Source organism: Phacochoerus africanus, chromosome 15 (genome assembly GCF_016906955.1).
Source record: "Phacochoerus africanus isolate WHEZ1 chromosome 15, ROS_Pafr_v1, whole genome shotgun sequence".
Lineage (NCBI taxonomy): Eukaryota > Metazoa > Chordata > Mammalia > Artiodactyla > Suidae > Phacochoerus > Phacochoerus africanus.
Window position 1 is genome coordinate 7,579,823 of NC_062558.1, and position 26,009 is coordinate 7,605,831.

The 26,009-nt window shown below is 51.4% G+C and overlaps 1 protein-coding gene across 2 annotated transcripts in view; it reads right to left on the reverse strand.

Annotated features, from left to right (window-relative positions):
* Positions 1-879: 879 nt before the first annotated feature.
* LOXL2 (lysyl oxidase like 2) overlaps positions 880-26,009 on the reverse strand; it is a 106,038-nt gene continuing 80,908 nt past the window's right edge. For both annotated transcript variants that reach the window (XM_047761389.1, XM_047761390.1), the window contains exons 8-14: positions 21,165-21,332; positions 19,194-19,356; positions 15,361-15,604; positions 8,743-8,858; positions 7,136-7,272; positions 2,613-2,724; positions 880-1,821 (exon numbers count right to left, since the gene is read on the reverse strand). In XM_047761389.1, coding sequence (XP_047617345.1) covers positions 1,742-1,821; positions 2,613-2,724; positions 7,136-7,272; positions 8,743-8,858; positions 15,361-15,604; positions 19,194-19,356; positions 21,165-21,332 — 1,020 coding nt within the window. In that variant the 3' untranslated portion in view covers positions 880-1,741. The remainder of the gene's footprint in view (positions 1,822-2,612; positions 2,725-7,135; positions 7,273-8,742; positions 8,859-15,360; positions 15,605-19,193; positions 19,357-21,164; positions 21,333-26,009) is intronic.

Sequence of the window (26,009 nt, forward strand, 5' to 3'; positions counted from 1 at the left end):
AGACCTGCGGCTGCTGGAGAAGCTGGGCCTTGAAGGCATCTTTGCATAGAGCCTGCCTGTTTTTTTTGGGGGGGGAGGGGGGTTAACCCCTGTTACCATACCTGCCCAGCCTCCCCCAGAGCAGCTGTGGGCTATTGGCAATGCTGAGGGCCCTGACCCTCTTGTCTGGTCCTAGTGCTGCCTTTTGTGCAAGTCCCACTGGGTCCTTGCAGAAATAAACATGAACCAACTAAGAGGTGAACTCTGAGATGCCTGCTGCGTTCTCTCCCCTCATAGGAAGAGGTGGGAGGCCCTTTGTGGGGACAGGGTCCTGGTGGACTCATCTTTCTGGTTTGAGTAGAGTTGGTGCTAAGTGGCCCAACTCGGGTGTTCCGAGGTTCTCTTGATCCCCTCTGACTTGCTGAGCTGTGACGGTGGGAGCCCCGGGCCTTGGGGACAGCCGCTGGCTTGGCATCCACCCTCACCGCTCCTGGGGAAGAACACGGGCTATGCTCTGCTTCATCGCCCTCCCCCAGAGCCCAGTGCAGGCACGGCCCTTTGGGGGCGCCTCCTGAGACTTGAGTCTAGATGTCCCATCTGGTCCTCACCAGGCTGTGCCCCTAACACATTTCACTAGAAAAACAAGAGCTGATGAAATGTTGAGTCCTGTATTTGTTGATTTTCCTCACTTCCTAGACTGTTGCTCTGGGCAGGAGTTGCTTCTCCTTCGAGGTGGGTTTTGAAGGAGGCCCCTTTGGCCATGCTGGGTGGGAGGGGCCCAGGAACCCACATCTGTGCAGATGAGAACCTGTAAGGGTGCAAAGCTCCCTGACTGCTAACTAAGGGAAGGAAACTTACTGTTCAGTGGCTGGGTGCAGAGGCCCAAATGAAACACACATGCAGGTTGTAAATCTTTTATTCCAAGTTTCAAGTATGTAAAGTGTCTGTGATGACACATGGCGATGGGTGAGTGTCCTCATCACCCAGGACCCTGGTTATAGCACCGCTGAATCAATTACCCACAGCACTGGAAGGACAGAAAGATGAGTCACTTACACAGGTGGGTTGGGTTTTCTTTTGAGCTATGCTTTCAAAGGCCCAGATGCCCAATATTAAATGCCACTAAGTTACCTGGTGTTTCAAAGTCTGTGAAAAGGTAATAATAGTATCTTGAAAAACGAGAGGATGCAGGGGTGTGGGGGGCTGAGGGAAAGAGAAGCACCAACTCTGAGCTCACCGAATCAGAAGACGTGTGGCAGCATTATTTATATGTGTCGATAGAATAGAACAGAGTAGAGGCAGTTGGTTTAGTTGGAAGAGAAGTCTAGGTATTCAAGTTGGCTGGAAATGACCTAAGAGGTGGAGAAACTGGGTTCAGCCTGACCTCCTTGGTTTGCTAACTCAGGTTGCCAACGTGTAACTTGAGAAGAAAATGACCCCATGTTACCTGGGGTGAGCTGAGCGCATGGTGTCAGACTGGGAGTGGACTGTGTTTGGGATGGGACAGGTTGGTGACAGCCTGTGCACCTGCGGCCCTGGAAAGATGGCTCTTGGTTGGCGCTGCTCCCACAGCCCCGCGGACAAGCCCCACCCCCAGAGGCCTTCCCAGGCTGCGTCAGGAACACGCCTTCCTCGTTGTCCTCCTGAGCTTGGCTGTGGCTGCAGGGGGTCGAGACGGGCTGGGTGAAGGGAGCAGGGCAGGCTGCAGTTGTTGGGGAAGACGCCCTGCGGCCTGAAGCCAGGGAGCGACCACATGGCTCCTTTACCGCGAGGTGAGCTGGTTATTTATGAGTCCACTGAAGTGTTCAAACTTTTTTTCTGTCTCTTCGCTGAAGGAACCACCTGAGGGGAGGCCATAGGGAGAGAGTTTGGCAAACTGTAGGCTGAGGCCTCGCCAGGACCCTGGAGCCACCCACTGCCTTCCCCAGGTGACCAGTGGGGCCACCTTCCTGTGATGCCACTAGGGCCGTGACAGATGCTGGTCATCTCCAGAGCCAGGTACGTGTTAGGTGCTCTGTCAAAGTGGAGCAAGGTAGTGACTAAATCTAGTGCTTTTAGCTTCTGCCTGCACCGAGAGCGAGGCCCTCACTTTCCTGCAGGAGAGAAAGCCCAGCCTCCCCTTTTGTAACCCAGGTTGCACATACAAAGTGCAAGGAAAGGCTTCTTTCTTTTATTGGCAACCAGAAGCCACAGGGGTGGACCAGCTTCTAGCTCTCAACGGGAAAACGATACACAGAGCCCACAAATTGCTGACGCCCACATTTTTGAGGTCTCGTGCATAATGAGCTGGTGGCCTCAGCCCTTAAATAGCTCTGGGGTCTGCACCGGGCCACCCATTTCTGTACGGCCCTCCTCCTTAACCAGAGCTGGCTGTGAAAAGCCCGTCTCCATCCAGGCCTGTGTGTCTAGTACGTCCTTCCTGTGTGTGGAGACGCGTGGCTGGTCCCTTGCCCTGAGGTTTCTAACCCAAATTAGGAAGCTGCTCTGGTTTCTTGAGAAAATGACAGGCTCCTGCCTGTCTCCTGGAGGTAGGCTGCGGGGCTGGGGGTCGGGGGTTCAGGGGGGGAGGCTGGAAGGCCTAAGGGGGCCCACCCTGGGGGTGCTGTGCTCCCGAGGAGGCCCCAGTGCCTTACCTATGTGGCAGTTGTACATCCAGATGCGGTGGCCGTCGTAGCGGGTCCTGCACTTCATGATGTTGTTGGTGTAATCAGACTCTGCTACCTCGTAGTTGGGGTTAATGACAACCTGGGGACGAGTCAGGTCGGGGGGTGAGGGGTCCTGCCTCAGCTGCCCTCCATCCCAGGCCCAGTGGAGATGCTGAGACCAGGCCCGCCTTTCTGGCAGGACTGACCTCAGGGAAGGAGCAAGCTTGGCAAGGGCGGTGCTCCCAGAGTAGCCAGGGCAGGACTGGCTGGAGGTGAGGTCGGGGAGGCAGAGGGGGGAGGCCGCCACGCACCTCTGTCTGTCTTGGTGTAATTCACATGCGCATGCACACACACACACACACACACACACACACACACACACACAGCCTTATCAAGAGTAAGCCTCCAAAAAAGGGGTCACCCTCTCTCCTGGGTGCCCTGGGAGGTTTGAGATTTGTCCAGAGGCAGGAGCTGGGGCCTCTGGAGGCCAAAGAACAGCTGCTGAAGGAGCCGGAAGGGAGCTGGGGAGCAGGACGTGCTGAGATGGGGGGACAAGGACTGGACACTGTGGGGAGTTGGAGGAGGGCTGCCCTGGGCGCTGGAGACGACACTACTCCCTATGGTGTGACACTGGACATGTCCCTTCTGCTCTCCAGGCCTTGGTTTGCTCTGGGGGGTCCCTAAGCCCTTCCTGCTCCCAATGCAGAGCCTGGACTCTGGGGGGATGCCCCTCCTCCTCTGCATCACCCCAGGTAAGAGGGTGTGGCCCAAAGAAGTGGGAGCACAAAGGATCATTATTTTGAGGGGGCTTCTGTGAGTGGACAGAAACGGGAGATTTGGGATGAGCCCAGAAGAGAAGGAAGGGAGTGGGAGGGTGAGGAGACAGGACCCGGGCCTGAGAACACAAATGAGACCTTCCCTTGAGGGTCCTGCTCTGCTCGGAAGGGCTGAGACCCTGGGGAGGCAAGGGGTGGGGGCAGAGCTGCCCTAGACGGGTGTGTGTGGGGGGGGGCAGCTGGCTAGTTAAGGTGCATTCTGTAGGTTTGGGGCTCTCAGACCTTTCCCCCCAGAAGGGCCTGGGCGTGACCCTTTAGCAGGCTGGCTGGGGCTGCCACAGCTGCTGTGGGAACAGACCAGTGGGGGCCTCTGCCCCTCTGGGGGCCCTAGCCTGTGTCCTCCCAGTGACTCTGTCTCTCAGCGAAGGCTGGGAAATGTCCTGCTTGGGGTGGTCTGACTTTTCTTTGATGTCTCTTCCACCCGACAAGCTTAGCTGTCCCCTGCCCGAGGCCATGCCTGGCTCACAGCCCTGGGCAGAGCCACCTACCCACTGAAGCTCAGGAAGCCCTTCACCCACAGCAAGCAGCCCCGCCCCTGGGGGAGCCCACCCAGGTGTCCCTGATGGGTGCTCGTGAGGGCAGCGGGGGCTGTCAGGGTCTGTTCAACCCACTTGGGCGCGGGGCTGGGGGCCGAAACAAGTGGTCTCCCAATTCCGCCAAACTCTTGTATGTGCAGGTCGGTCTACTTCCCCTGAGGATCTGTGGGTAGTGGCTGTAGCACCTTACACAAGAGGACAGTGGTTTACAATAACCAAGGTGTGGAAGCCACCTAAGTGTCCATCAACAGATGAATAGATGAAGAAGATCTCTCTCTCTCTCTCACACACACACACACACACACAGGAATAGACTATTACTCAGCCATAAAAAAGAATGAAACGTTGCCATTCGTGACAACATGGATGGACTAGAGGGTATTATGCTTAGTGACATAAGTTAGAGAAAGACAAACACTGTTAGGTTATCACATATGTGGAATCTAAAAAATGAAATCAACTAGTGAATATAACAAAAAAGAAATAGACTCAGATATAGAGAAAAGCTAGTGGTTACCAGTGGGGAGAGGGAACGGGGGAGGAGCAAGATAGGGGTATGGGAATAAGAGGTACGAACTACTCTGTATAAAATAAATAAGCTTCACAGCTCTGGCTCAGATTTGATCCTGCAAGGTGTGGCATAGGTCACAGATGTGGCTCTGATCCGGTGTTGCTGTGGGTGTGGTGTAGGCTGGCAGCTGCAGCTCTGATTTGAATCAGAGCTAGCCTGGGAACTTCCATATGCTATGGGTGTGGCCATAAATAAATAAATAAATACATTAACTAAAACAAAAAAGCTATAAGGATATATGGTACAGCACAGGGAATACAGACAACAGTTTACAGTAACCATAAATGGATTATAATCTAGAAAAATTTTGAATCACTATGTTGTTCATCTGAAATTTATGGGATATTGTGAATCGGCTATACAGGATTAAAAAAATAAGGAGTTCCCATGGTGGCTCAGCAGTAACAAATCCAACTAGTATCCATGAGGGCGTGGGTTTGATCCCTGGCCTCACTCAGTGGGTTAAGGATTCTGCGTTGCTGTGGTGTAGGCTGGCAAGCTGCAGCTCCAATTTGACCCCTAGCCTGGGAACTTCTATATGCTGTGGCTGTGGCCCTAAAAAGATAATAAATAAATAAATAAATACATACATTAAAATAGATTTTTAAAAGATAGAAATAAGATAAATAAATGAAGTGGCAGTAGCAGTCTTGTGTTGAAACAAACCAACAAAAACATCTGCTGTGGATCCAGGCAGTGGTGAGAACTAGTAACACATTGGGCCCTGCCTCTGAGCCTCTGTGCACAGGCCCCTCTGGCTGGAACGCCACTCCCTCCTTGGCCCGGCTTTCTCCTGCCTGTGCAGCATTACTGGTGCCTGCGCTTGGGTCCATGTGGGAGTGGAGAGGGCCAGTGACTCCCAGGCCAGGGCTTTCACACGTCTAGGGCTCCATGTCTGTATCAAGGGAAATATTCTTTCCCACGAACGTGCCCATAAGAAGTTAATGTGCTAACTATGGTTTAAGGGTCAAGAACATAGAATACAGAGTCGATGTGACCTAGGTTTGCCTGGCTATGAACTGAGGGTGATGGTACAGCCCTTCCCTGGGGGATTACATGAGACAGTGTGTTCACAGGGGGAAGGCAGGGTCTGGCCTGCCACTGATCTTCCATGAGCCATAGTTCTTTTCTTCTTCTTCTTTTTTTCTTTTTTTGGTCTATTTAGAGCCAAACCTGAGGCATATGGAAGTCCTCAGGCTAGGGGTTGATCAGAGCTACAGCTACCGGCCTACACCACAGCCACAGCCACGCCAGATCCAAGCTGTGTCTGTGACCTACACTGCAGCTCACAGCCACACCGGATCCTTAACCCACTGAGCAAGGCCAGGGGTCGAATTCGAGTCCTTATGGATACTTGTGGGGTACTGCTGAGCCACAATGGGAACTCCAAGCCATAGTTCTCGAGGAGATGGCATTGTCAGAATTTACAGGTTCACCCAGCAAAGTGATAGAAAACCTCAAACATCAACCACCCCGCACGGCGTATGTGTACAGAGACACGGATATTAAGTTTTTAAAAGAAAGAGCACACTGCTCTTTGCTTGGGCCTCCCTGAGTCTGCGGTTCCGGGCTCGTGGGTAGAAAAGCTCTTGGCTGTCTGCTTTCCAGCCTCTGAAACTGCCCAGGGAAACTTTCAAAGCCCCTCTGTGGTTACTTCCCTGCAGGTGGCGGTTCCTCCCAGGAGTGTCTGTAGGGTGGGGGACCATGGCCGGGCCCTGGGCTGGCTGAATGCTCCCTTAGGAAAGCTTTCAAGGCAGAATGACACCCTTTTGGTGGCCCACTCTGCCACCCAAACGTCAAGCTGGAAAGCAAGATGGGTGAGGATGTGGGAAAAATGAGAAGGTGAAACGAAGTCTCCACAGGATATGGTGCCCCTTGGCTCCCCACCAGTCAGGGCCCTGGCTGAGGCATGCAGCTATCTGCAGGAAAGTGGGAGGCCAAAGCCTCTTAGTTCCTCCCCAGGGTCGCCTTTCCCCCTGGACAGAGTATGTGGAACCCTGGGAAGTCCCCACACAATCACTGTCTCTAGTGCCTGACATTCTACCATTATAGATTCATTTCTTTGCATTGAAAATTGTCCTCCCTGCAGATCCTCTTCTGTGAGGCAAACATTTCTGGGAGAGGTAAGTCACAAACACTTGTGAGTAAATGGCTCTTTGTGTGCTTGCTTTCATCCTTGACAGCACAGACCAAGGCAGGATAAGGACCCTGGGAGAAATCGGGGCAGAGGTGAGACCATAGCTCCAAAGGACACAAGAAGTATAGGTTGCCTTAGAGGGTGGCACAAAGTGCTGGCCTGAGGACCAAGATGCAGGTGCATCTTGATTTGTAAGCACCAGGTGTTAACAGAACTGATGTCTCAGGGAGTCTGTATGCCTCGCATACCTGGGTTACCTGGGTGACCGTGACAGTGTCTGGGTGCAAGGCTCCTGCACTTTAGACAGCCTGGCCCCCATTCCTGTGTTTTCCATCTGGGTACCATCAGCAAGGAGGCTGCCTCCCCCTCGCTAAGGCAGAGAGCCCTCCCCCCATCAGCAGAGGCCTGGAGCTCCTTGTCCCACCCCTTACCTGGAACAGGTAGTCTCCAGGAGGCACGTCTGTGATGTCAACCCACTGGCAGTCAATGTCGTGGCGGTACATGTCCCAGCAGCCCATGGTGATGCCCTGCTCGCCAAAGTTGGCACACTCATAACTTTTCTGGATGTCTGCAGGCAGGGGCAGAGGAAAGCCTGTCACCAGGCACCCGTGGCCCCATCGCCCGCAGAGGCTTCCTCTATCATGGTGACACCCTCCCCACTAAGGGCCCTGAGCAGCTCTGCCGGGTGAGTGACATCCCCAAACTCCACCCTCAACATCTCTCCTTCCCCCCAAGCCCTCATCCTCTGCTTCACCTGGGCTCAGAGCCCGTCTGCTCTGTGCTCTCCTTTCAGTGGATTCCCTCCCTGGACTCCCTACCCACATCCCACTGCTCCCTTCGGGCCCCCTCCTCCACAAAGCCTTCCCTGGCTACTCTGGCCAACCCTCACCTTTCTTTTTTCGTCTTTTTATTTTTATTTATTTATTTTTTTTTAAGGGCCTCAGTTGCGGCATATGGAAGTTCCCAGGCTAGGGGTGGAATAGGAGCGGTAATTGCAGGCCTCCGCCACAGCCACACCAATGCCTGATCCAAGCTGCATCTGTGACCTACACCACAGCTCACGGCAATGCCGAATCCTTAACCTACTCCATTGATTGAGGCCAGGGATCGAACCCAAGTCCTCACGGGTACTAGTCGTGTTCTTAACCTGCTGCACCACAACGGGAACTCCCACCCTTGCCTTTCTAAGGAACATCAGCCTGGGAATGAAGAGCATGTGCCTATCTGGCAAGTCTGGCTGTTTACTGTTGAGCCCCATGCGGGGGTCTTGTCTCCCTCTAGGGAATCTGCTCTGGATGTGCGCTCTGTCTGGCTTGTCTCTCTGACTCCTGGGTCAGCCTATTGTCTGGCACATGGTAGGTGCCCCAGACCCATCTGCTGTGTGATTCCATGGCATGCCAGGGGCCACGTCAACAGCCGACAATTTGCACCCATTTATTGAGAAACAGCCACATCTGGACACCACCCTAAGCCTGGCCATCCTGATAAGGTCAGGTGTCCCCGCTCAGAGACCCTGGCCATGTCAGGTTGGCAGCTGTGCCCACAGGTGGTCACGGTGTAGGTGTGGCGGCAGTGAGGGGCGTGAGCAAGTGATGCCTCTGCCTGGGGCAGTTGAGAGAGTCTGAAAATGTCAAGGGGGCGGGGTGGGGGGTGGGGGGTGTGTGTGAGCTTGACCTTGAAGGTAAGTGCCTGTGGTGCAGGGGCACTTGGTGTTGGGGCACAGAGAGAAAGGCTGGGCAGCCAGAGTGGGAGGGGACCAAAGCTTTGGGCCTTACCCGGGAAAACGTGTGGACCCGCCAGTGCTCTCTGGTCTAACTCTGGGCAACCAAGTACTTTGATGGGCCGGCCTGCCCACTGCCCAGGCCCCAAGCTCTCGCCATGGGGTTCCCAGTGGGAATGGTCCCCAGAGGGAAAAGTCCTTGGTGGCCAGGGTGACAGAGTCCCGAGCCAGGCCTGGGCTCTGGGCTGGGTGAGCACAGCCACAGGAGCATCTGTGTCCCCCTCAAGCTTCCCACCCCCCCCCCCCCCCGACAGATACCTCCTTCACATTCCGTGTCCTCCAAGCAGAAGCTGGCCTTGTGGCCCTCTGCCACCTTGGTCCCATTGAGGTTTAGCAGGTCGTAGTGGGTGAACACCTCCATGCTGTGGTAGTGCCTGGGGGGTGAGACAGAGGGGGGCTGGAAATCAGTTTCTGGAGTGACTGCTGCCTGCCAGCCCAGCTGGCCATTTCCCTCTGGGTACACCTTGGGCAGAGCAGTGTGGTCTAGAGTGACCCAGGTGGGAGAGGAGCGGGTGATGAGGCACAAAGGGAAGGGGGGATGGAGGCAAAGCCGGGGACCACAGGGCTTCCATGGGCTCTGGAGGGGGACAGCCCGCTCCCCTTCCCAGGCCTCAGGTCTCTTGTCAGCTAAACGGGAATAATGATGCCTCACACACGGGCTGTCATGGGAACGTGCGAGGGAAACCGATGAGCATGGGGCTGGCATCAATAAGGTCAATAAATTAGGATTTTTTTAAGTAAATGCGTGTAGTACCTTCCTGAGCCCTCAGGTGGCTGCCACAGCCCCTGCTCCTGCGTGGTACACTTTCTGCAGGTGAATGTCAGTCCCTCTTTGATGTCTTTTTCTCCTCTTTCTTTTGAGGGTCGCACTTGCGGCACATGCCAAGTTCCCAGCTAGGGGCTGAACTGGAGCCGCAGCCAAAGGCATATGCCACAGCCACAGCAACACCAGATCTGAGCCACATGTGCCTACACCGAAGCTCGTGGAAATGCCAGATCCTTAACCCACTGAATGAGGCCAGGGATCAAACCTGCCTCCTCATAGACACTATGTCAGGTTCTTAACCCACTGAGCCACAATGGGAACTCCATCTTCGATGTCTTTTGAAGACTTTTTTTTTTTTTTCGTCTTTTTAGGGTTGCACCCACACATATGGAGGTTCCCAGGCTAGGGGTCAAATTGGAGCTGTAGCCGCTGATCTACACCACAGCTCATAGCAACACCTTAACCCACTGAGCAAGATCAGGGATCGAACCTGCGTCCTCATGGATACTAGTCAGATTAGTTTCTGCTGAGCCACGCCGGGAACTCCTGAAGACTTTTTAAGGTGGGAATATGGTGGGGAGGGAGGGAGGTTGAAGAGGGGAGGAGGTGTGGGAAAGGTACCCGTGTACCGAAGCAGGTGACATTGAGCAAATAAAAAGGAGGGGGAGAGAGGGTTTTCTGCCCAGCGAGAGAGACAGGGTGGCAGGTGCATCATGCGGGCCCAAGAAGGGAGCAGAGGGGGACGCTTGTGCACTCCGGTGCCTCTTGCCTCAGCTGAATGTTTTCTTTTGTTTTTTCCTTTGCTTTTTTTTTTTTTTAAAGGTTGCACCTGTAGCATATGGAGGTTCCCAGGCTAAGGGTCAAATCAGTCAGAGCTGCAGCTGCCCGCCTACACCACAGCCATAGCAACAGGGATCCGAGCCGCATCTGTGACCTACACCACAGCTCACGCAAAGCTGAATCTCTAACCCACTGAGTGAGGCCAGAGATCGAACCTATGTCCTCATGGATACTAGTTAGATTCGTTTCCTCTGTGCCACAACAGGAACTCCTCTGCTGGAGGGTTTCCTTAACAGTGTCCCAACTCATACCTTGAGGGGAGATGAGAACAGATGCAGATCCTTGGGAAGGCCTGTGTTTGGTGCAGAATAAATAAGGGAAACAGGCTGAGGCTCTTGGTAGCCAGGCCCATCCTAAGCTGCTATATGCCTATCACAAGCGGCTGCACAGATTTGAATGTGCTTGTCTCTGTCATTACAGGGACATTTGGGAAATGGGGGAAAACCAGGAACAAGGTACCCAGCCTTGGGGAATAGAATCGCGAGTTTTGCTTCTTTGCAACCCGAGATCCCTCCTTAGGAAAGACAGAATGACAGCATGACCCCTGTGGGGGCTTCTGGAAGGATGGATTAGGAGACATCACAGAAATACCTCCTTGAAATCTGGGGCTTGTAACCGAGGAGCACTAGGTACCTGGCACCGCTCATTCCTGTACCCCTCCTGGGAGTGATGGCATCCTATTTTATTGCCAGCACCACTGCTCCCATCACTACCATCATCCCCAGATCCACAGCAGCTCCCTGGCCTCCCAAGCCTCAGGTGGCTGGTCTCAGGTTCCCTTTGCTGGAACAGGAGCAGGAGAGGACAGGGGGAAGAGTGAGATTAAAAGGCCAGGTTGCAGAGAGGAAATTAGAGGCTCTTTTCCCTTCCTCCTGTGTTGGGCTTGTGCTAAAAATAATGTCAGAGGTTCCTAAGTTGGGCTTTTCCCAGGTCACTCATGTTGCTGGGTAAAAAGGATGCTGAGCCAGAGGCCCACAGGGACCGTTCACAAGGACGTGTTTTGTGGCTGTTGAAGGGATGATTTTGAACGAGTCTATTTTGGCTTCTGGAGAGAGCATGATGAGACATGAGGTCTGACTCACTGCCTAAAACATGTCTGCATCTTTCAGAGAGGGGTTTATGTTACCATGTTTACCGGCTGGAAAGACTGAAGAGGAATAGGCTGTGTTCCGTTGTCTAAACAAAATTCAGACGGAGTCCACAGACGGACTCTTGTAAGGCTGACCTTCTCCCGCTCCCCCTGTTTCCTGAAAACTTGATTTAAGAGTCTTCCCCCAACTCTTCAGTTTTTCCCCTGCAGACACCAGGAGGGAAACAGCTGGTGTGGAGCCTCCTGATTCTGGCTGGCTGCCGTGCGGGAGCCTCTATGCTTTCTGTCTGGGGGGCATGTGGACATCGCCTCCGGGGCCACATTTCCCCGCAACCAGGGGCGCCCCCCCTCCACCACCCATACAAGCATCCCAGGAGACACAAAGCAAGGCTGCGGAGAAGGCGGGAGGGTGCCTCCTGGTGATCAGGGGACATTTCCTCTCTTCAGGCTGAGTGTCCTGAGCTTCAGGGGGTCTAAGGGGGGGGGGGCTGAGCCATGGGATAAAGTTAGGGAAACTCTGATTTGCAAAAAAAAATTTCAGAAGTCTATGGGGGGGAAGAATATCAGACACTAGGCAGAGGTGACTGTAACCTGGATGAGAGGAAGGACAGCCTTCTAACCGTGCGATTCCGGAGTTCTAGGAGGTGTTAGTGGTCCAGGCAGGATGCTCAGCGGGAGGGGGAGGGGGACCCGCATCCATCAAGGGCCATGAATATGAAAGAGAAGGGCTCATGGCATTTCCCTCTAGGTCTGGTTGTCAAGGAGACTCCTACGGGGGTCAGTCTCTGTGTTTCATCTCAGTGCTTTCAAGGAACAGAGCTCTGTTCCTCACTGTAGCATCCACTACATCGGGAGGGATAGTCTTCCTGCTCACACTTATTTGAGCCGGGGTTCTCAACTCGGCCCCACAGATGGCCTTCGGTGTCTGTAAATCTGCCAACACAGGATGTTCAATCTAGAAATGACTTTTTGGAGTGGAGGATGGGCCAGCTTTCATCACACTCCCACAGGGACCCGACAGAGATTTGGGGCCAGGGGTCCTGTTGAAAGGTCCTCCCACAGAGCCTGGAGAAGGCCTTCTTACACTCCCTGGGGACTTCTGGTCAGAGGTTCTCAGCCACGGTCCAGGAACGCAAGCCCTGAAGGGACATATGCTTAGCCAGGATGTTCTTTCCCAGCCATCCCTCCCAAATCATTGATTGCAACATCCGTAAACAAAGAAATAAAACAGAACTCAGGAAAAGCAGGGGTTGGAGGGGTGGGTGCGGGGTGTCAAAGTTCCTGGAGCTCCAGCTCAAAAGAAACACTTCCAGAACGTCGCCATGTGAATCCTTAGAGTAGGGACTGTTCTTTGGAGATCAGGCCTGTGTCACCGGGAGACTCCCACCACGTGGTGCCTGGGTGGAGCGCCATATGCAGGGCAGAGATGCAATTACCTTCTACTTAGAGACCCACAGGCCAGTGTTTCTGCCCATGTGCTTTCTGAAGGAAATCAGGCACCCATATGTCATGGCTTTAATTCTACTCCCTGACTTCCTCCCTGTAAAACACCTCCGTGGTTCCTTTTCTTCCTTTTTCTCTTTTGTGCCCCCGCCCCGCCCCACCCAGGCACATGGAGTTCCCTGGCCAGGGATCAGATCTGAGCTGCAGTCAAGTCCCAAACTAAGTCACAGCTGTGGCAATGCCAGATCCTTAACCCACTTTGGTGGGCCCCAAGATGGAACCTGAGTCCCAGCGCCACAGCAGGACCTCCCCTCCATGCTTCCATATAAGGACCAAAACACCTTTGGCTAATTAGGACTTTAGGACACACCGACAGTAATTACAGCTGACCTTTGAACAATGCAGAGGTTAGGGGTGCTGACCGCCACAGAGTTAAAAATCACCTCCTGCTGTCTCTGCCTCAGAAACCAAGAAGCTGATAAATGACTCACCTCCTCAAGGGCAGGAAGTTGCAACCATTTGGCTAGAATTGGGCCTCAAACCCTAGTTCTTTTGATTCCACATATTGTGGAATCAAACTTTTCCCCACACTGAGTTAATTTAAAATCTGTAAAATGAAAATACATGTAGGTACTATATTTATTGGGAAAAAAACACTATAAGTGGATTCATGCAGTTCAAACCCATGTTGTTCAAGGGTTGACTATATGAAGAAATTGTAGCACCCCAAAATTCTACCATAGTCCTTGACTATATGAAGAAATTATAGCACCCCAAAATTCTACCATAGTCCTTTCTTTTGAAATGGGTTGAACAGCTCTATCCTAAAACAGATTCAAATGTGACCTAGCCATATGTTATGACATGAAGAAGCAGCCCAATACAGATTTTTTTTTCCTTTTCAGGGCTGCACCCACAGCATATGGAGGTTCCCAGGCTAGGGGCTGAATCAGAGCTGCAGCTGCCAGCCTATGCCAGAGTCACAGCAATGTTGGATCCAAGCCGTATCTGCGACCTATACCACAGCTCTTGGCAATGCCGGATCCTTAATCCACTGATCAAGGCCAGGGGTCAAACCTGAATCCTCATAGGAACAACCTTGGGTCCTCAATCCGATGAGCCACAATGGGAATTTCCCCCACCCCCAACAGATTTCTCATGACGATTGGGCAGAGATAACAGAAAGAATGCATACAGTAGCCTGGGAATCAGATAGGGAGGTCCCCAGCTTCTTGTGTCATCTTGGGCAAGTCACATGAACCCTGAGCCTCCATTTCCTGACCCAGGAAAACGAGGGTTCCCTGCCCTGGCACTTGAAGGGGGTCAATAAATGTTCGTTCTTATGCCCCTAACAGTGGGCACTGAATTTTAGAGCTGGAAGGACGCCTAGAGTCAGCCAGACTGGGGCCTCTCAGATTTTAATGTGCACACAGTTCCCTGGTGACCCTATTAACATGCAGACTTGGATGCGAATCTGCAAAGCGGTCTTGGATTCAGCACTGATGGCAGATGCTGCCAGCTCTCGGGCCTCACTCAGGGAGGTAGGGACCTAGTGCAAAAGCTCTTGTAAGGATCGGGATTCTGAGCACAGAGACAGTTGCTCACTGTGGACCCTTGGGGGTGGGGATGGGGGGGCTGCTATTGTGTTGAATGGCAGGGGCCTCCCTCCCTCCCTCCCTCGCTTCATTTTCAGCAGCATGCTCACTCTGTTCCCTCCACCTGCCCAGCTCAAGTCTGAGGAGAAAATGAGAACAAGCAGAGGCAGCGGGTTCTGGATTAGGGTAGGAAACAAGGCAAAAGGGAAAGAAAAGAGGGGAGAGACAGGAAGATAAGCTGGGTGGTTTTGTTGGCTCCAGCTGGGACTGGCTCTAGGATTTCACTCAGTTCTTGTCCAGGATTTATATAGCACTGGGCTCAGAGCCATAGACTGGGGTCTGGAAGGGACACGAGAGGTCCCGGCTGATGTGGCCCAGCTGGCCTGACATCATGCAGCTGGTTTGAGGCACAGCTGGGCTGACAGACCAGGCCTCAGGACTCCTAGATCTAGAACTCTTGTGTCCATGCCCACTGTCTTCCTAGGGATACTAAACACATATACCAAGATTTAAAAATTCTTTCTTTTTCTTTCTCTTTTTTTTTTTTTGCCTTTGTCTTTTTAAGGCCGCAGCCGTGGCGTATGGAGGTTCCCAGGCTAGGGGTCAAATCAGAGCTGCAGCTGCCACAGCTCACAGCAATGCCGGATCCTTAAGCCACTGAGTGGGGCCAGGGATTGAACCCACAACCTCATGGTTACTAGTCGGGTTTGTTAACTACTGAGCCACGATGGGAAATCCTAAAAATTATTTCTTCACGAACTCAGACTCCAGCAACTGCAGAAGCCCAAGCATCCCGCAGAGCACGAACTTGCTGTGGACACACTTGAAAACCATTGACTGAAGAAGGTCAATGGAGGGCTGCTGGGTTCTCAAAACAAAGCTTGTTTGCTAACATTAGAGGCAATGGAGGCAAGAAAGTGAATGGGTTCAAGGAGGGCGAGTGGGCCGGCGACACTGGGAGGGGAGAAGAGTGTCAGCAAATGTGGAAGCCAGCGTGGCAGATGGGACGCCCTCCAACTAGGAAGAACCCTGCTCCCAGGGCCATGTGGCTCTTCAGCTGGTCTCTAAGGGACCCTGTGATGCTGAATCCCACCTGAGCCCTGCAGGCTGGGGCAGCTGGGGGCGCTGGCAGGGAGGCTCACCTATGGCAGTCATGCCAGATCCATGCGTGGCGGCCGTTCTTGGGTCGGAAGTCGGACTGGCCGTTGTTGTGGATCTGGGAGGAGAAGCGCAGGAGCCTCCGGTAGCCGGTGGTGGGGTTGGTCTGGGCGGCCGAGGCGGCGAGGCAGTTCTCCTCCATGGCACACTGCAGCATGAACATGGGTCGGTCCTCCAGGTAGGTGCTCTGCTGCACGATCTCTGCGTTGAGGACCAGGTCTGGGGCGGCTGGGAGGGCAGACATGGGGTTCAAACCAGGCCGGAGACTGCTCCCCGCTTCACAAGTTTGTTCCTTCTGTCTCCCAAGCTGGGAGCTGGGAGCTGGGAGCTAGGACTAGCCTGCAGCCCTGCCCAGCACCACCGCCACCCCCTGCTTCCCTCCTGCTTCTCTGAGAGTCCTCCCAGATGCCTCTGCAGAGCTCAGTACACGTGGGCAAGATGTCGACAGTTGTTCAGTCTGGATAATGGGTACAGGAGCGTTCATTATATTTTTCTCTCTCCTTCTGAGTGGCTTGAGATTTTCCGTAATAAAAAGCAAACAATAACCATGAAATTGCGTTACCCAGAGACAGAACACTCTAAATACCTTGGTCTGATTCTTCTGGGAATGTCTTCTGGGAATATACAAATATGTTTCCCAGTGTATGTTTGTAGATTTTTAAATTTATTTATTTTTGCAAAAGTTCCCAGGCCTGGGATCGAACCTGCACACAGCAGTGACCTGAGCCACGGTAGTGACAAGGCCAGATCCTTAACCTGCTGAGCCACCAGGGAACACCCAGTTTGTAGATTTATAGTCTGCTAATCCTGTTTCTCTTAAAATCTATCTTGGCATATTTCCTTGTTAATAAATATACAATACAATATCAATTTCATGGCTATACAATATTTAATTCATAACCTCATCCCATACTTTTAGATACACAGGTTGCTTGGAACTTTTCACCGTTAAAGCTGTGATAAACATCCTACAGTAAGCCTTCATATATAATTCTAATCATTTCTTTAGAATATATTTCTATAAGTAAAATTGTTGGGAGGGGGCAGGGTTTCATACTTTCAAGGCTCTGATATATCAGGTTCTACCACTTTCCACTTGCACTGTTTCCTTAGGTACCTTTTTGTTTGTTTGTTTGTTTGTTTTTTTAAGGCCGCTCCTGTGGCACATGGAGGTTCCCAGGCTAGGGGTTCAATTGGAGCTAAAGCTGCCAGCCTACGCCACAGCCACAGCCACATCAGATACGAGCCATGTCTGTGACCTACACCACAGCTCACAGCAATGCTGGATCCTTAAGTCTCTGAGCAAGGTCAGGGATCAAACCTGCAACCTCATGGTTCCTAGTCTAATTAGTTTCTGCTGCGCCAGAAAGGGATCTCCAGATGCCTCTTTTAAAACGAGCTTGATTTACTCAGTTAGATGTTGCACATGGTAAGTGCTAAAAAAAATCACTAATGCTTACTGAACAACTGTATTAGAAGGATTAGCTTCTTTACCAAAGGATTTAAGTTTCCCTTTAAAAGTGAGATTCTAGAGAGTTCCTATTGTGGCTCAGCAGAAATGAACCTGACTAGTATCCATGAGGACATGGGTTAGATACCTGGCTTTGCTCTGTGGGTTGGGGATCCAGCGTTGCTGTGGCTGTGCCATAGGCCGGCAGCTGTAGCTCCGATTCGACTCCTAATCTGGGAACTTCCATATGCCACACCTGTGGCCCTAAAAAAAAAAAAGTGAGATCCTATTGAATATTTCTAGTGCACTGCAATGCACAAGAATGTTATTTATATGAATAATTTACAACAAAACCCATCTTTTATTTTCTGACAGTTTGCTTGTAAAGTTTCTGAAGTGAGTGCCTCTGTGGGCTTTGCTTCCCTCAAGTTCACTGGAGCCTGGAGCGCTCCCCTCTTGTCTGCATCCCCTCCCCTCCGCCCCCAGGCTACACATGGAGCCCAGGGGGTTTTCAGGCCAGGCAGCCTCTAGAGAGCAACTCCATCTGCCAGAATTGGGTGTGGAACCGCAGGGCAGCTGAAGGGCACAGGATGGGAGGAGGGGTAGGGAGTGGAAGGCTCCCATCTGCTACCTTGAACTTGATTTGGGTTTATATTATCTTAACTTCCTTTTGGAAAAAAATGGTATATTATACACATAAATAAATTCCCAAGCCAAGAAAAGTTTCCTATGAGGGCGAGACCACTTCTCTCCCCTTGAGGGGCTGGTAGCGGTAAGGCCACTCTCTTCTCTCAGACAGGATGTCAGAGCTAGTGACACCTGCCCAGAGAAGCTCGAGCGGGGTTGAGAGTCCTGCCTGACAAGGGTTAGGAAATGCTGAGTGGGTCTAAAAGGGGTTGACGGGAGAACCGATGTGACCGAGTCCAAGTGCAGTCCTCTCCCTAGTTCCTCTGTGATGGCGGACGACAGCACATCACTAATTTTTAAGCCCTTGCATGTCATCGCTGTCACCTCTAATTTCCAGTTTCTAGGAAGAACAACAACGACTGTGGATCCTAGGAGTTAACTAACTTTGCCCAGGATCAGCTAATAAGTGGCAGGCAGGGTCGGCTCTTGGAGTTCTCTGGCCAGACTCCAGCCTCTCCCACCTCCCAGATTCCCAAGGGAGTATTTAGTAAGGCGAGGGGTGGGGATTCTGAGGGTGACATGCCCACAAGGCTGTTAGCGGGTCCTCTCAGCTTGGAAGGGAAATAGGGAGCTGGTCATTCTGAATCCCCATGGTTACTGGGAGGTGGCTCCCACTCCTAGGGTGTTTCCAGGAGGCCAGATCACCCCCAGGGTGTGACAACAGGAAGTGATGGATGGAGCAGGGTAGAAGGAAGGAAGTGCACACTCACTAAGCACTTAGCAAGCGCTTCATCTGCTAATCTAGGACCATGCTCTGAGGAAGTATTCAAGTTATAAAATAAAAATTTTTAAATTAAATAAATCAAAATACATTAGGGAGTTTCTGGAGTGGTTCAGCTTGTTACGAACCCAATGACGATCCATGAGGATGAAGGTTCGATCCCCGGCCTCACTCAGTGCATTAAGGGGCCCGGTATTGCTGTGAGTGGTGTAGGTGGCAGACACAGCTTGGATCTGGCGTTGCTGTGGCTGTGGCGTAGGCTGGCAGCTACAGCTCTGATTCTACCCCCTAGCCTGGGAACTTCCATGTGCCATGTGTGCTGTCCTAAAAAGCATAAACAAACAAACAAACAAAAAGTTCTTAGTCACTTAATTCACCAGACACCAGACTCCGCTTAGATAATCTACAGTGACCCTGCCTTTGACCCCCAGGCTCCCAAGTCCTCCTTCCTGCCTCCCTCTCCACTGTCCTCAGGCAAGATTCCAGGGTTGTGGGTGGGGGTACACTTGGCCTCGACTCTTTTTTTTTTTGCTTTTTAGGGCTGCACCCTTAGTATATGGAGGTTCCCAGGATAGGGGTCGAACCGGAGCTGCAGCTGCTGACCTACACCACAGCCACAGCCATGCAGGATCTGAGCCATGTCTGGGACCTGTGACCTGCAACCTACACCACAGCTCACATCAACACCGGATCCCTGACCCACTGAGTGAGGCCACGGATCGAACCTGCAACCTCATGGTTCCTAGTCGGATTCATTTCCGCTGTTCCACGAAGGGAACTCCCCGACGCTTTTCACCTAACAAGAATACATCTCTGCTCTTCTCTTTCCCTCGGCTCATGGCAGAGACCCCAGAGACTTACAAGGAAGAGCCAGTGAGACCCTGGTCCCCTCCTGGAGCCTGGCAGGGGCTGGGGTGCGGGTGGAGGGGGAGGGCTACGATCCCCCCAGGAGCTCTTACTTTCTGAGCAGGCGACTCCGGCCCCATACTGCACCCCACCCTGGGGGCAGGCCACGTCCTCTCCGTCGTGGCGACAGTGCGCCAGGGACAGCTCCGTTCCTGAGCACTTCACCCCGCTCATGACCACCTTGTTGTGGGCATTTCCGTGCCAATACCAGGTTTCCTGGATGAATTAACAAAAGAAATGGCTAGTACATCACCTTAAATTGTCACTTTCCCATATTCTATCAACTTTCAGCCTCACAAAATCCCCAGGCTTTATGATCCCATTTTTCAGATGGAGATGGCTGAGGCACAAAGATTCACTTACCCAAGTCATGCATTTTGTTGGTGGCAGCACAAGTGAGACCCTCGCACTTGTCTTCTGCCACTCCCCCCTTCTGGAAAGCACAGCTGAGGTTGTGCTGAATGCCCTGTGTCAGACTGGCGGCTGGCGCTGCCCACTCCCTCATCCTGAGCCCAGGCAGACATTACTAATCAATCACAGCACTCTCCTCTAAGCCTAAATATGCTCTTAGGATCATTCTCAACACACTGCTCCAGGTAGACACTACCAATTAATCTGAATTGGCAAGAGAGATGAAATCTCTTCACCAATGTCAGTACCCATATTCATACATCTTATTGGTTCTGTTCCTCTGGAGAACCTGACTACACACCTCTCATCCTTTCGGGAGAAAAACTGAGGCCATGGGAAGGGACAGGGCTTGCCATCAGGGGAGGATTTAGGACTGATGTCAGGGGCAGGCCCATTTCATAGCTCCAGCCGTAAGGCCCAGGTGTCTTACGAATGAGCTGACGGGGAACAAAAACAGCCGGACAGCCACTCTATTGTAATAAGCACTATTTTTCCTACTGCTCTGGCTTGTCATAAGCAGTATTAGCAGAAACATTATGTTGTCCTGCAAAGCCAGGCTCCCGGGGGCTCCTGATATAAGAAGATTGCTTCTTCTGGATGCTGGGATGAGGAGCCACAGGGAGCCCCTCCTCAGAACTCAGCACCTACCCTGGACCCAGCCAGCCCACAGCAGGCAGTCAGGCTCAGCAAGACTGCCTGAGTTCTCCCACAACTCTCCCTCAGAAGCTGCTCTTCCCAAGCTGCCTGGGCCCTGGGGCTGAAGTCAGTGTTAGCAAAGCAAGATGGGACTCCAGATACTTTCCTATTCTTGGAGCAGCTTAAGGAAAGTGTTTAGAGCAGGGCTGCTAAGGATGTGGGACTGTTCGCTCCATGTCACATGGAGGCGTGGAAGGGTGGCTGCTTTGCCCCCAGATCATTATATGACTGGCTGGTGGGAGAATAAACCCCAGGTCCCCTGGCTCCTGCTCCTCCCACTCCCAGCCTTTCTGACAATGTTCCCTCACAGTATAGGGTTCAGGAAGCCCTGTCTTCCGATAGGGGCAGGAGCTCAGGTGCTCTCAGCTAAGTCCCTTTCTTTAAGGAAGAGTCGGTGGGAGGAGGGCGTAGCTGCTGTGAACCATGCTTCGGGATTTACCAGCCAACCAGTGGGAGGGTGGGGGAATGTCCACACCCACGGGGGAACATGGTCTGGGCAGAGGGACCTCCAAAGGAGTGAGCTAGGGCATCTGCGGTGTTGGGTTGGGTGGTCGCCACTGCCCCCTAGGACTGAGTGGCTTCCCTCTGCAAAAAGCACATCAGGACACCCCAGGATACTTGGCCTGGGGTAAATCCCAGCATGCAGAGCTGAGACTGTGAAGGCAGAGCTGAAACCAGTCCAGGCCTTCTTTCTGCAGCAGGGAGACTGAGGCCAGAGGGCCTGGGACCCACTCAAGGAGTCAGGGCTGCAGGGAGTGGGGCAGGGTCGGGGGCAGAGCGGAGCGAGGGCCTGGATGAGGGTCTGGCCTCTGATTCCCGCCTCTCTACATCACTGGGTTCTCAGAAGCTGGGGGCTGACTAGAGACGGGCAGGGTCAGACTGGATGGAGGGGTTCCAGGCCCTCCGGGACTTCTCACCTGGAAGGCGTTGCTGGCGAAGCCCAGGCCCAGCTGCCGGCAGACCACCATGGCCTCCACGATGCCCCAGTTTTCGCCGCACACTGTCCCCCACACGAGGGACCCGTTCCTCTCCACCAGCACCTCCACGCGGCCCTCGTAGGGATTTCGGCCCCCGTTCAGGCGCAGCTGTGGAGAGAAGGGAAAGCCTGGTCACCAGGAGGCCAGAGAGGTTGCCTCCCCACTGTACTGTCCTGAGTTCCCATGTCCTCAAAGCTGGGGGCCCTGCCTGTGACAGATACCCCAGCATCGCCGAGAGCCTGCGGAGTGGGGCATCGTGTGAAGCATGGTCTTCTGCATTAGAAGCATGGTCTTCTGCATTGTGGCGGGGGTGGGGCTTTTCTCCTTGCCACATCCTCCACTCCCTGGCTCCAGCTCCTGATCCCACCTCCTCCCACAGCGCCCCCTGCTGTTCTCTCCTCTGGCACCGTCTTCTGAGAGCCCCACAGACAACTGCCTACTGGACAGTCCCACTGGGCATCCTGGAGACCCCAAATCTAACTTCTCATCTTTTCTTCTTTCTTGCTTGCTTTTTAGGGCTGCACTCACGTCATATGCAAGTTCCCAGGCTAGGGGTTGAATCGAAGCTACAGCTGCTGGCCTACACCACAGTCACAGCAACGTGGGATCCAAGCCACGTGTGCAACCTACACCACAGCTCACAGCAATGCCAGATCCTTAACCCACTGAGTGAGGCCAGGGATCAAACGTGCATCCTCATGGTTCCAAGTCGGGTTCGTTAACCACTGAGCCACAAAAGCAACTCCTTAATTTGTCATCTTTTCTTTCTTCACCTAAACTCATGCTCTAACTCCCCCTCATTCTCTATGGCAGCTAAAGGCACTACCATCTGTCCCAGGGGCAGCAAACTGTGGAGCATGAACACAGGCATCACAGTGTGTCAATGACGGGCACAGCTCTGTGCCCCTAAAACCATATTGACAAAAGCAGTCGGGGGGAGTTCCCGTCGTGGTGCAGTGCAAACAAATCTGACTAGGAACCATAAGGTTGCAGGTTCAATCCTGGGCCTCACTCACTGGGTTAAGGCTCGGTGTTACTGTGAGCTGTGGTGTAGGTCGCTGATGTGGCTTGGATCCTGTGTTGCTATGGCTGTGGCATACGCCGGCAGCTGTAGCTCTTATTTGACCCCCAGCGTGGGACTTCCCATATACCACAGGTGCGACCCTAAAAAGCAAAAACAAAAACAAAAACAAAAACAAAAAAACAAACAAACAAAAAAGCAGGCAGAGGGATGGGTTTGGACTGCAAACTGTAGTTTGCTGATCCTGAACCTTGTTATCTAAGCCATAACTCTGGGAGCCAGCCTCAACAGCTCAGCATCGCCCTCTCTCTTATTCCCCACATCCCATCAAAATCTTCCCCTGTGCCCAGGTTCACAAGGATGGTTCAACATATGCAAATCAATCAGCATCATACACCACATTAACAAAAAAAAAAGTCAAAAATCATATGATCATCTCAATAGACGCAGAAAAAGCATTTGACAAAGTCCAACATCCATTCATGATCAAGACCCTCGCCAAAGTGGGTATAGAGGGAACTTTCCTGAATATAATCAAAGCCATTTATGATAATCCCACAGCAAATATAATACTCAATGGGGAAAAACTGAAAGCCTTCTCACTCAAATCTGGAACAAGACAGGGATGCCCACTCTCACCACTGCCCTTCAACATAGTTTTGGAAGTCCTAGCCACAGCAATTAGACAAACAAAAGAAATAAAAGGCATCCATATAGGAAGAGAAGAGATAAAACTGTCACTGTGTGCAGATGACATGATACTATACATAGAAAACCCGAAGGACTCAACCCCAAAACTACTTGAACTGATTCATAAATTCAGCAAAGTAGCAGGATATAAGATTAACATTCAGAAGTCAGTTGCATTTATGTATACCAGCAATGAAATATTAGAAAAGGAATACAAAAATATATTACCTTTTAAAATTGCACCTCACAAAATCAAATACCTCGGAATACACCTGACCAAGGAGGTAAAGGACCTATATGCTGAGAACTATAAAACTTTAATCAAAGAAATCAAAGATGTAAAGAAATGGAAAGATATTCCATGTTCCTGGGTTGGAAAAATCAATATTGTAACAATGGCCATACTACCCAAAGCAAACTACAGATTCAATGCAATCCCTATCAAATTACCCAGGACATTTTTCACAGAAGTAGAACAAACAATCCAAACATTTATATGGAACCACAAAAGGCCCAGAATCGCCAAAGCAATCCTGAGAAACAAAAACCAAGCAGGAGGCATAACTCTCCCAGACTTCAAGAAATACTACAAAGCCACAGTCATCAAAACAGTGTGGTACTGGTATCAAAACAGACAGACAGACCCATGGAACAGAATACAGAACCCAGAAATAAACCCTGACACCTATGGTCAATTAATCTTTGACAAGGGAGGCAAGAACATCAAATGGGAAAAAGAAAGTCTATTCAGAAAGCATTGCTGGGAAACCTGGACAGCTGCATGCAAAGCAATGAAACTAGAACACACCCTCACACCATGCACACAAATAAACTCAAAATGGCTGAAAGACTTAAATATACGACAGGACACCATGAAACTCCTAGAAGAAAACATAGGCAAAACACTCTCTGACATCAACATCATGAATATTTTCTCAGGTCAGTCTCCCAAAGCAATAGAAATTAGAGCAAAAATAAACCCATGGGACCTCATCAAACTGAAAAGCTTTTGCACAGCAAAGGAAACCCAAAAGAAAACAAAAAGACAACTTTCAGAATGGGAGAAAATAGTTTCAAATGATGCAACCGACAAGGGCTTAATCTCTAGAATATATAAACAACTTATACAACCCAGCAGCAAAAAAGCCAATCAATCAATGGAAAAATGGGCAAAAGACCTGAATAGACTGTTCTCCAAGGAAGATATACAGATGGCCAACAAACACATGAAAAAATGCTCAACATCGCTGGTTATAAGAGAAATGCAAATCAAAACTACCATGAGATATCACCTCACACCAGTCAGAATGGCCACCATTAATAAGTCCACAAATAACAAGTGCTGGAGGGGGTGTGGAGAAAAGGGAACCCTCCTGCACTGCTGGTGGGAATGTAAACTGGTACAGCCACTATGGAGAACAGTTTGGAGATACCTTAGAAATCTATACATAGAACTTCCAAATGACCCCGCAATCCCACTCTTGGGCATCTATCCGGACAAAACTCTACTTAAAAGAGACACGTGCACCCGCATGTTCATTGCAGCCCTATTCACAATAGCCAAGACATGGAAACAACCCAAATGTCCATCGACAGAGGATTGGATTCGGAAGATGTGGTATATATACACAATGGAATACTACTCAGCCATAAAAAAGAATGACATAATGCCATTTGCAGCAACATGGATGGAGCTAGAGAATCTCATACTGAGTGAAATGAGCCAGAAAGACAAAGACAAATACCATATGATATCACTCATAACTGGAATCTAATATCCAGCACAAATGAACATCTCCTCAGAAAAGAAAATCATGGACTTGGAGAAGAGACTTGTGGCTGCCTGATGGGAGGGGGAGGGAGTGGGAGAGATCGGGAGCTTGGGCTTATCAGACAACTTAGAATAGATTTACAAGGAGATCCTGCTGAATAGCATTGAGAACTTTGTCTAGATACTCATGTTGCAACAGAACAAAGGCTGGGGGAAAAATGTAATTGTAATGTATACATGTAAGGATAACCTGACCCCCTTGCTGTACAGTGGGAAAAAAAAAAAATAATTAAAAAAAAAAAATCTTCCCCTGTGGAAATTCTCCCAGGTCTCTCTCGGACCCACCTCCTTCCCTCCAGCTCCATCCCTAGCCCCTCCTCCCAGGCACCATCCCTCTCCCCTGAACCAGTCCTCCTCACCTCCTGCTGCCTCTCAGCTTCGTCCACCTGTTCTCTATGCAGAAGCCAGAGTCACTTGAAAAACACCTGATCGTGTCCCTCCCCTAGCACACATCCGTGGTTCCCCATTACGCCCCTCTTCAGCCTGATCACGTGCCTCTCTCCTCCCTGTTCTCTGACCTCCAGGCACATGGCCTTCTTTCAGCTTCCATGGCTACCTAATTTTCTTGACGTGCACACGGTAAGTCTCATTTCACATATTTGAAGCCGATTAAATACACACAGAAGCCCTTTCACCTGGCTGGTCCTGTACATCCTTCCAATTTCGTACCCCATAGCACGTCCCTCTGATGGGGCTCAGGACCCACCTACACATTCTATCACTGCTTACACGTCTTCTTTGCATTCTTGGCAATTATAATTAAGCTAACTTACAATTTAATGTGTCTCCTCTGCTAGAATATAAGCGCCAAAGGGCAGAGCTGTGTTTGTCTGGTGTACTGGGTGGTCAGTAACTAAGACAAGCACCTCCCCAAAGTTACACATGCCACAGCCATCTTTGGCATGAATGAATACACGATCCATCTTGCAGAAGGAGAGCACAGACGGATGTCGATGAGCTCCATCAGGGAGATCTGGAATTTGGGGAAGGGTTCTGAAAATGCAGCCCCTAATCCAAATTCTTTACCCTGTTTCCCTTTATGCTTCTAACAAGTCATTCCTCCGAGATAAGGCATAACATTTCCAGGAATCCTTTGCTGTTTGTTTGCTAGTCCTTAGCAACAGTAGGACCCCTAGGGCATGGGTCTTAATCCTTATGGACTTTGAGGCTGGAGGGTCAGTGAGGTCAGCCGGCAAACAAGACAAGCCGAGGCCGCCAAGATACAGGTCTGCCTGCCGGGGCT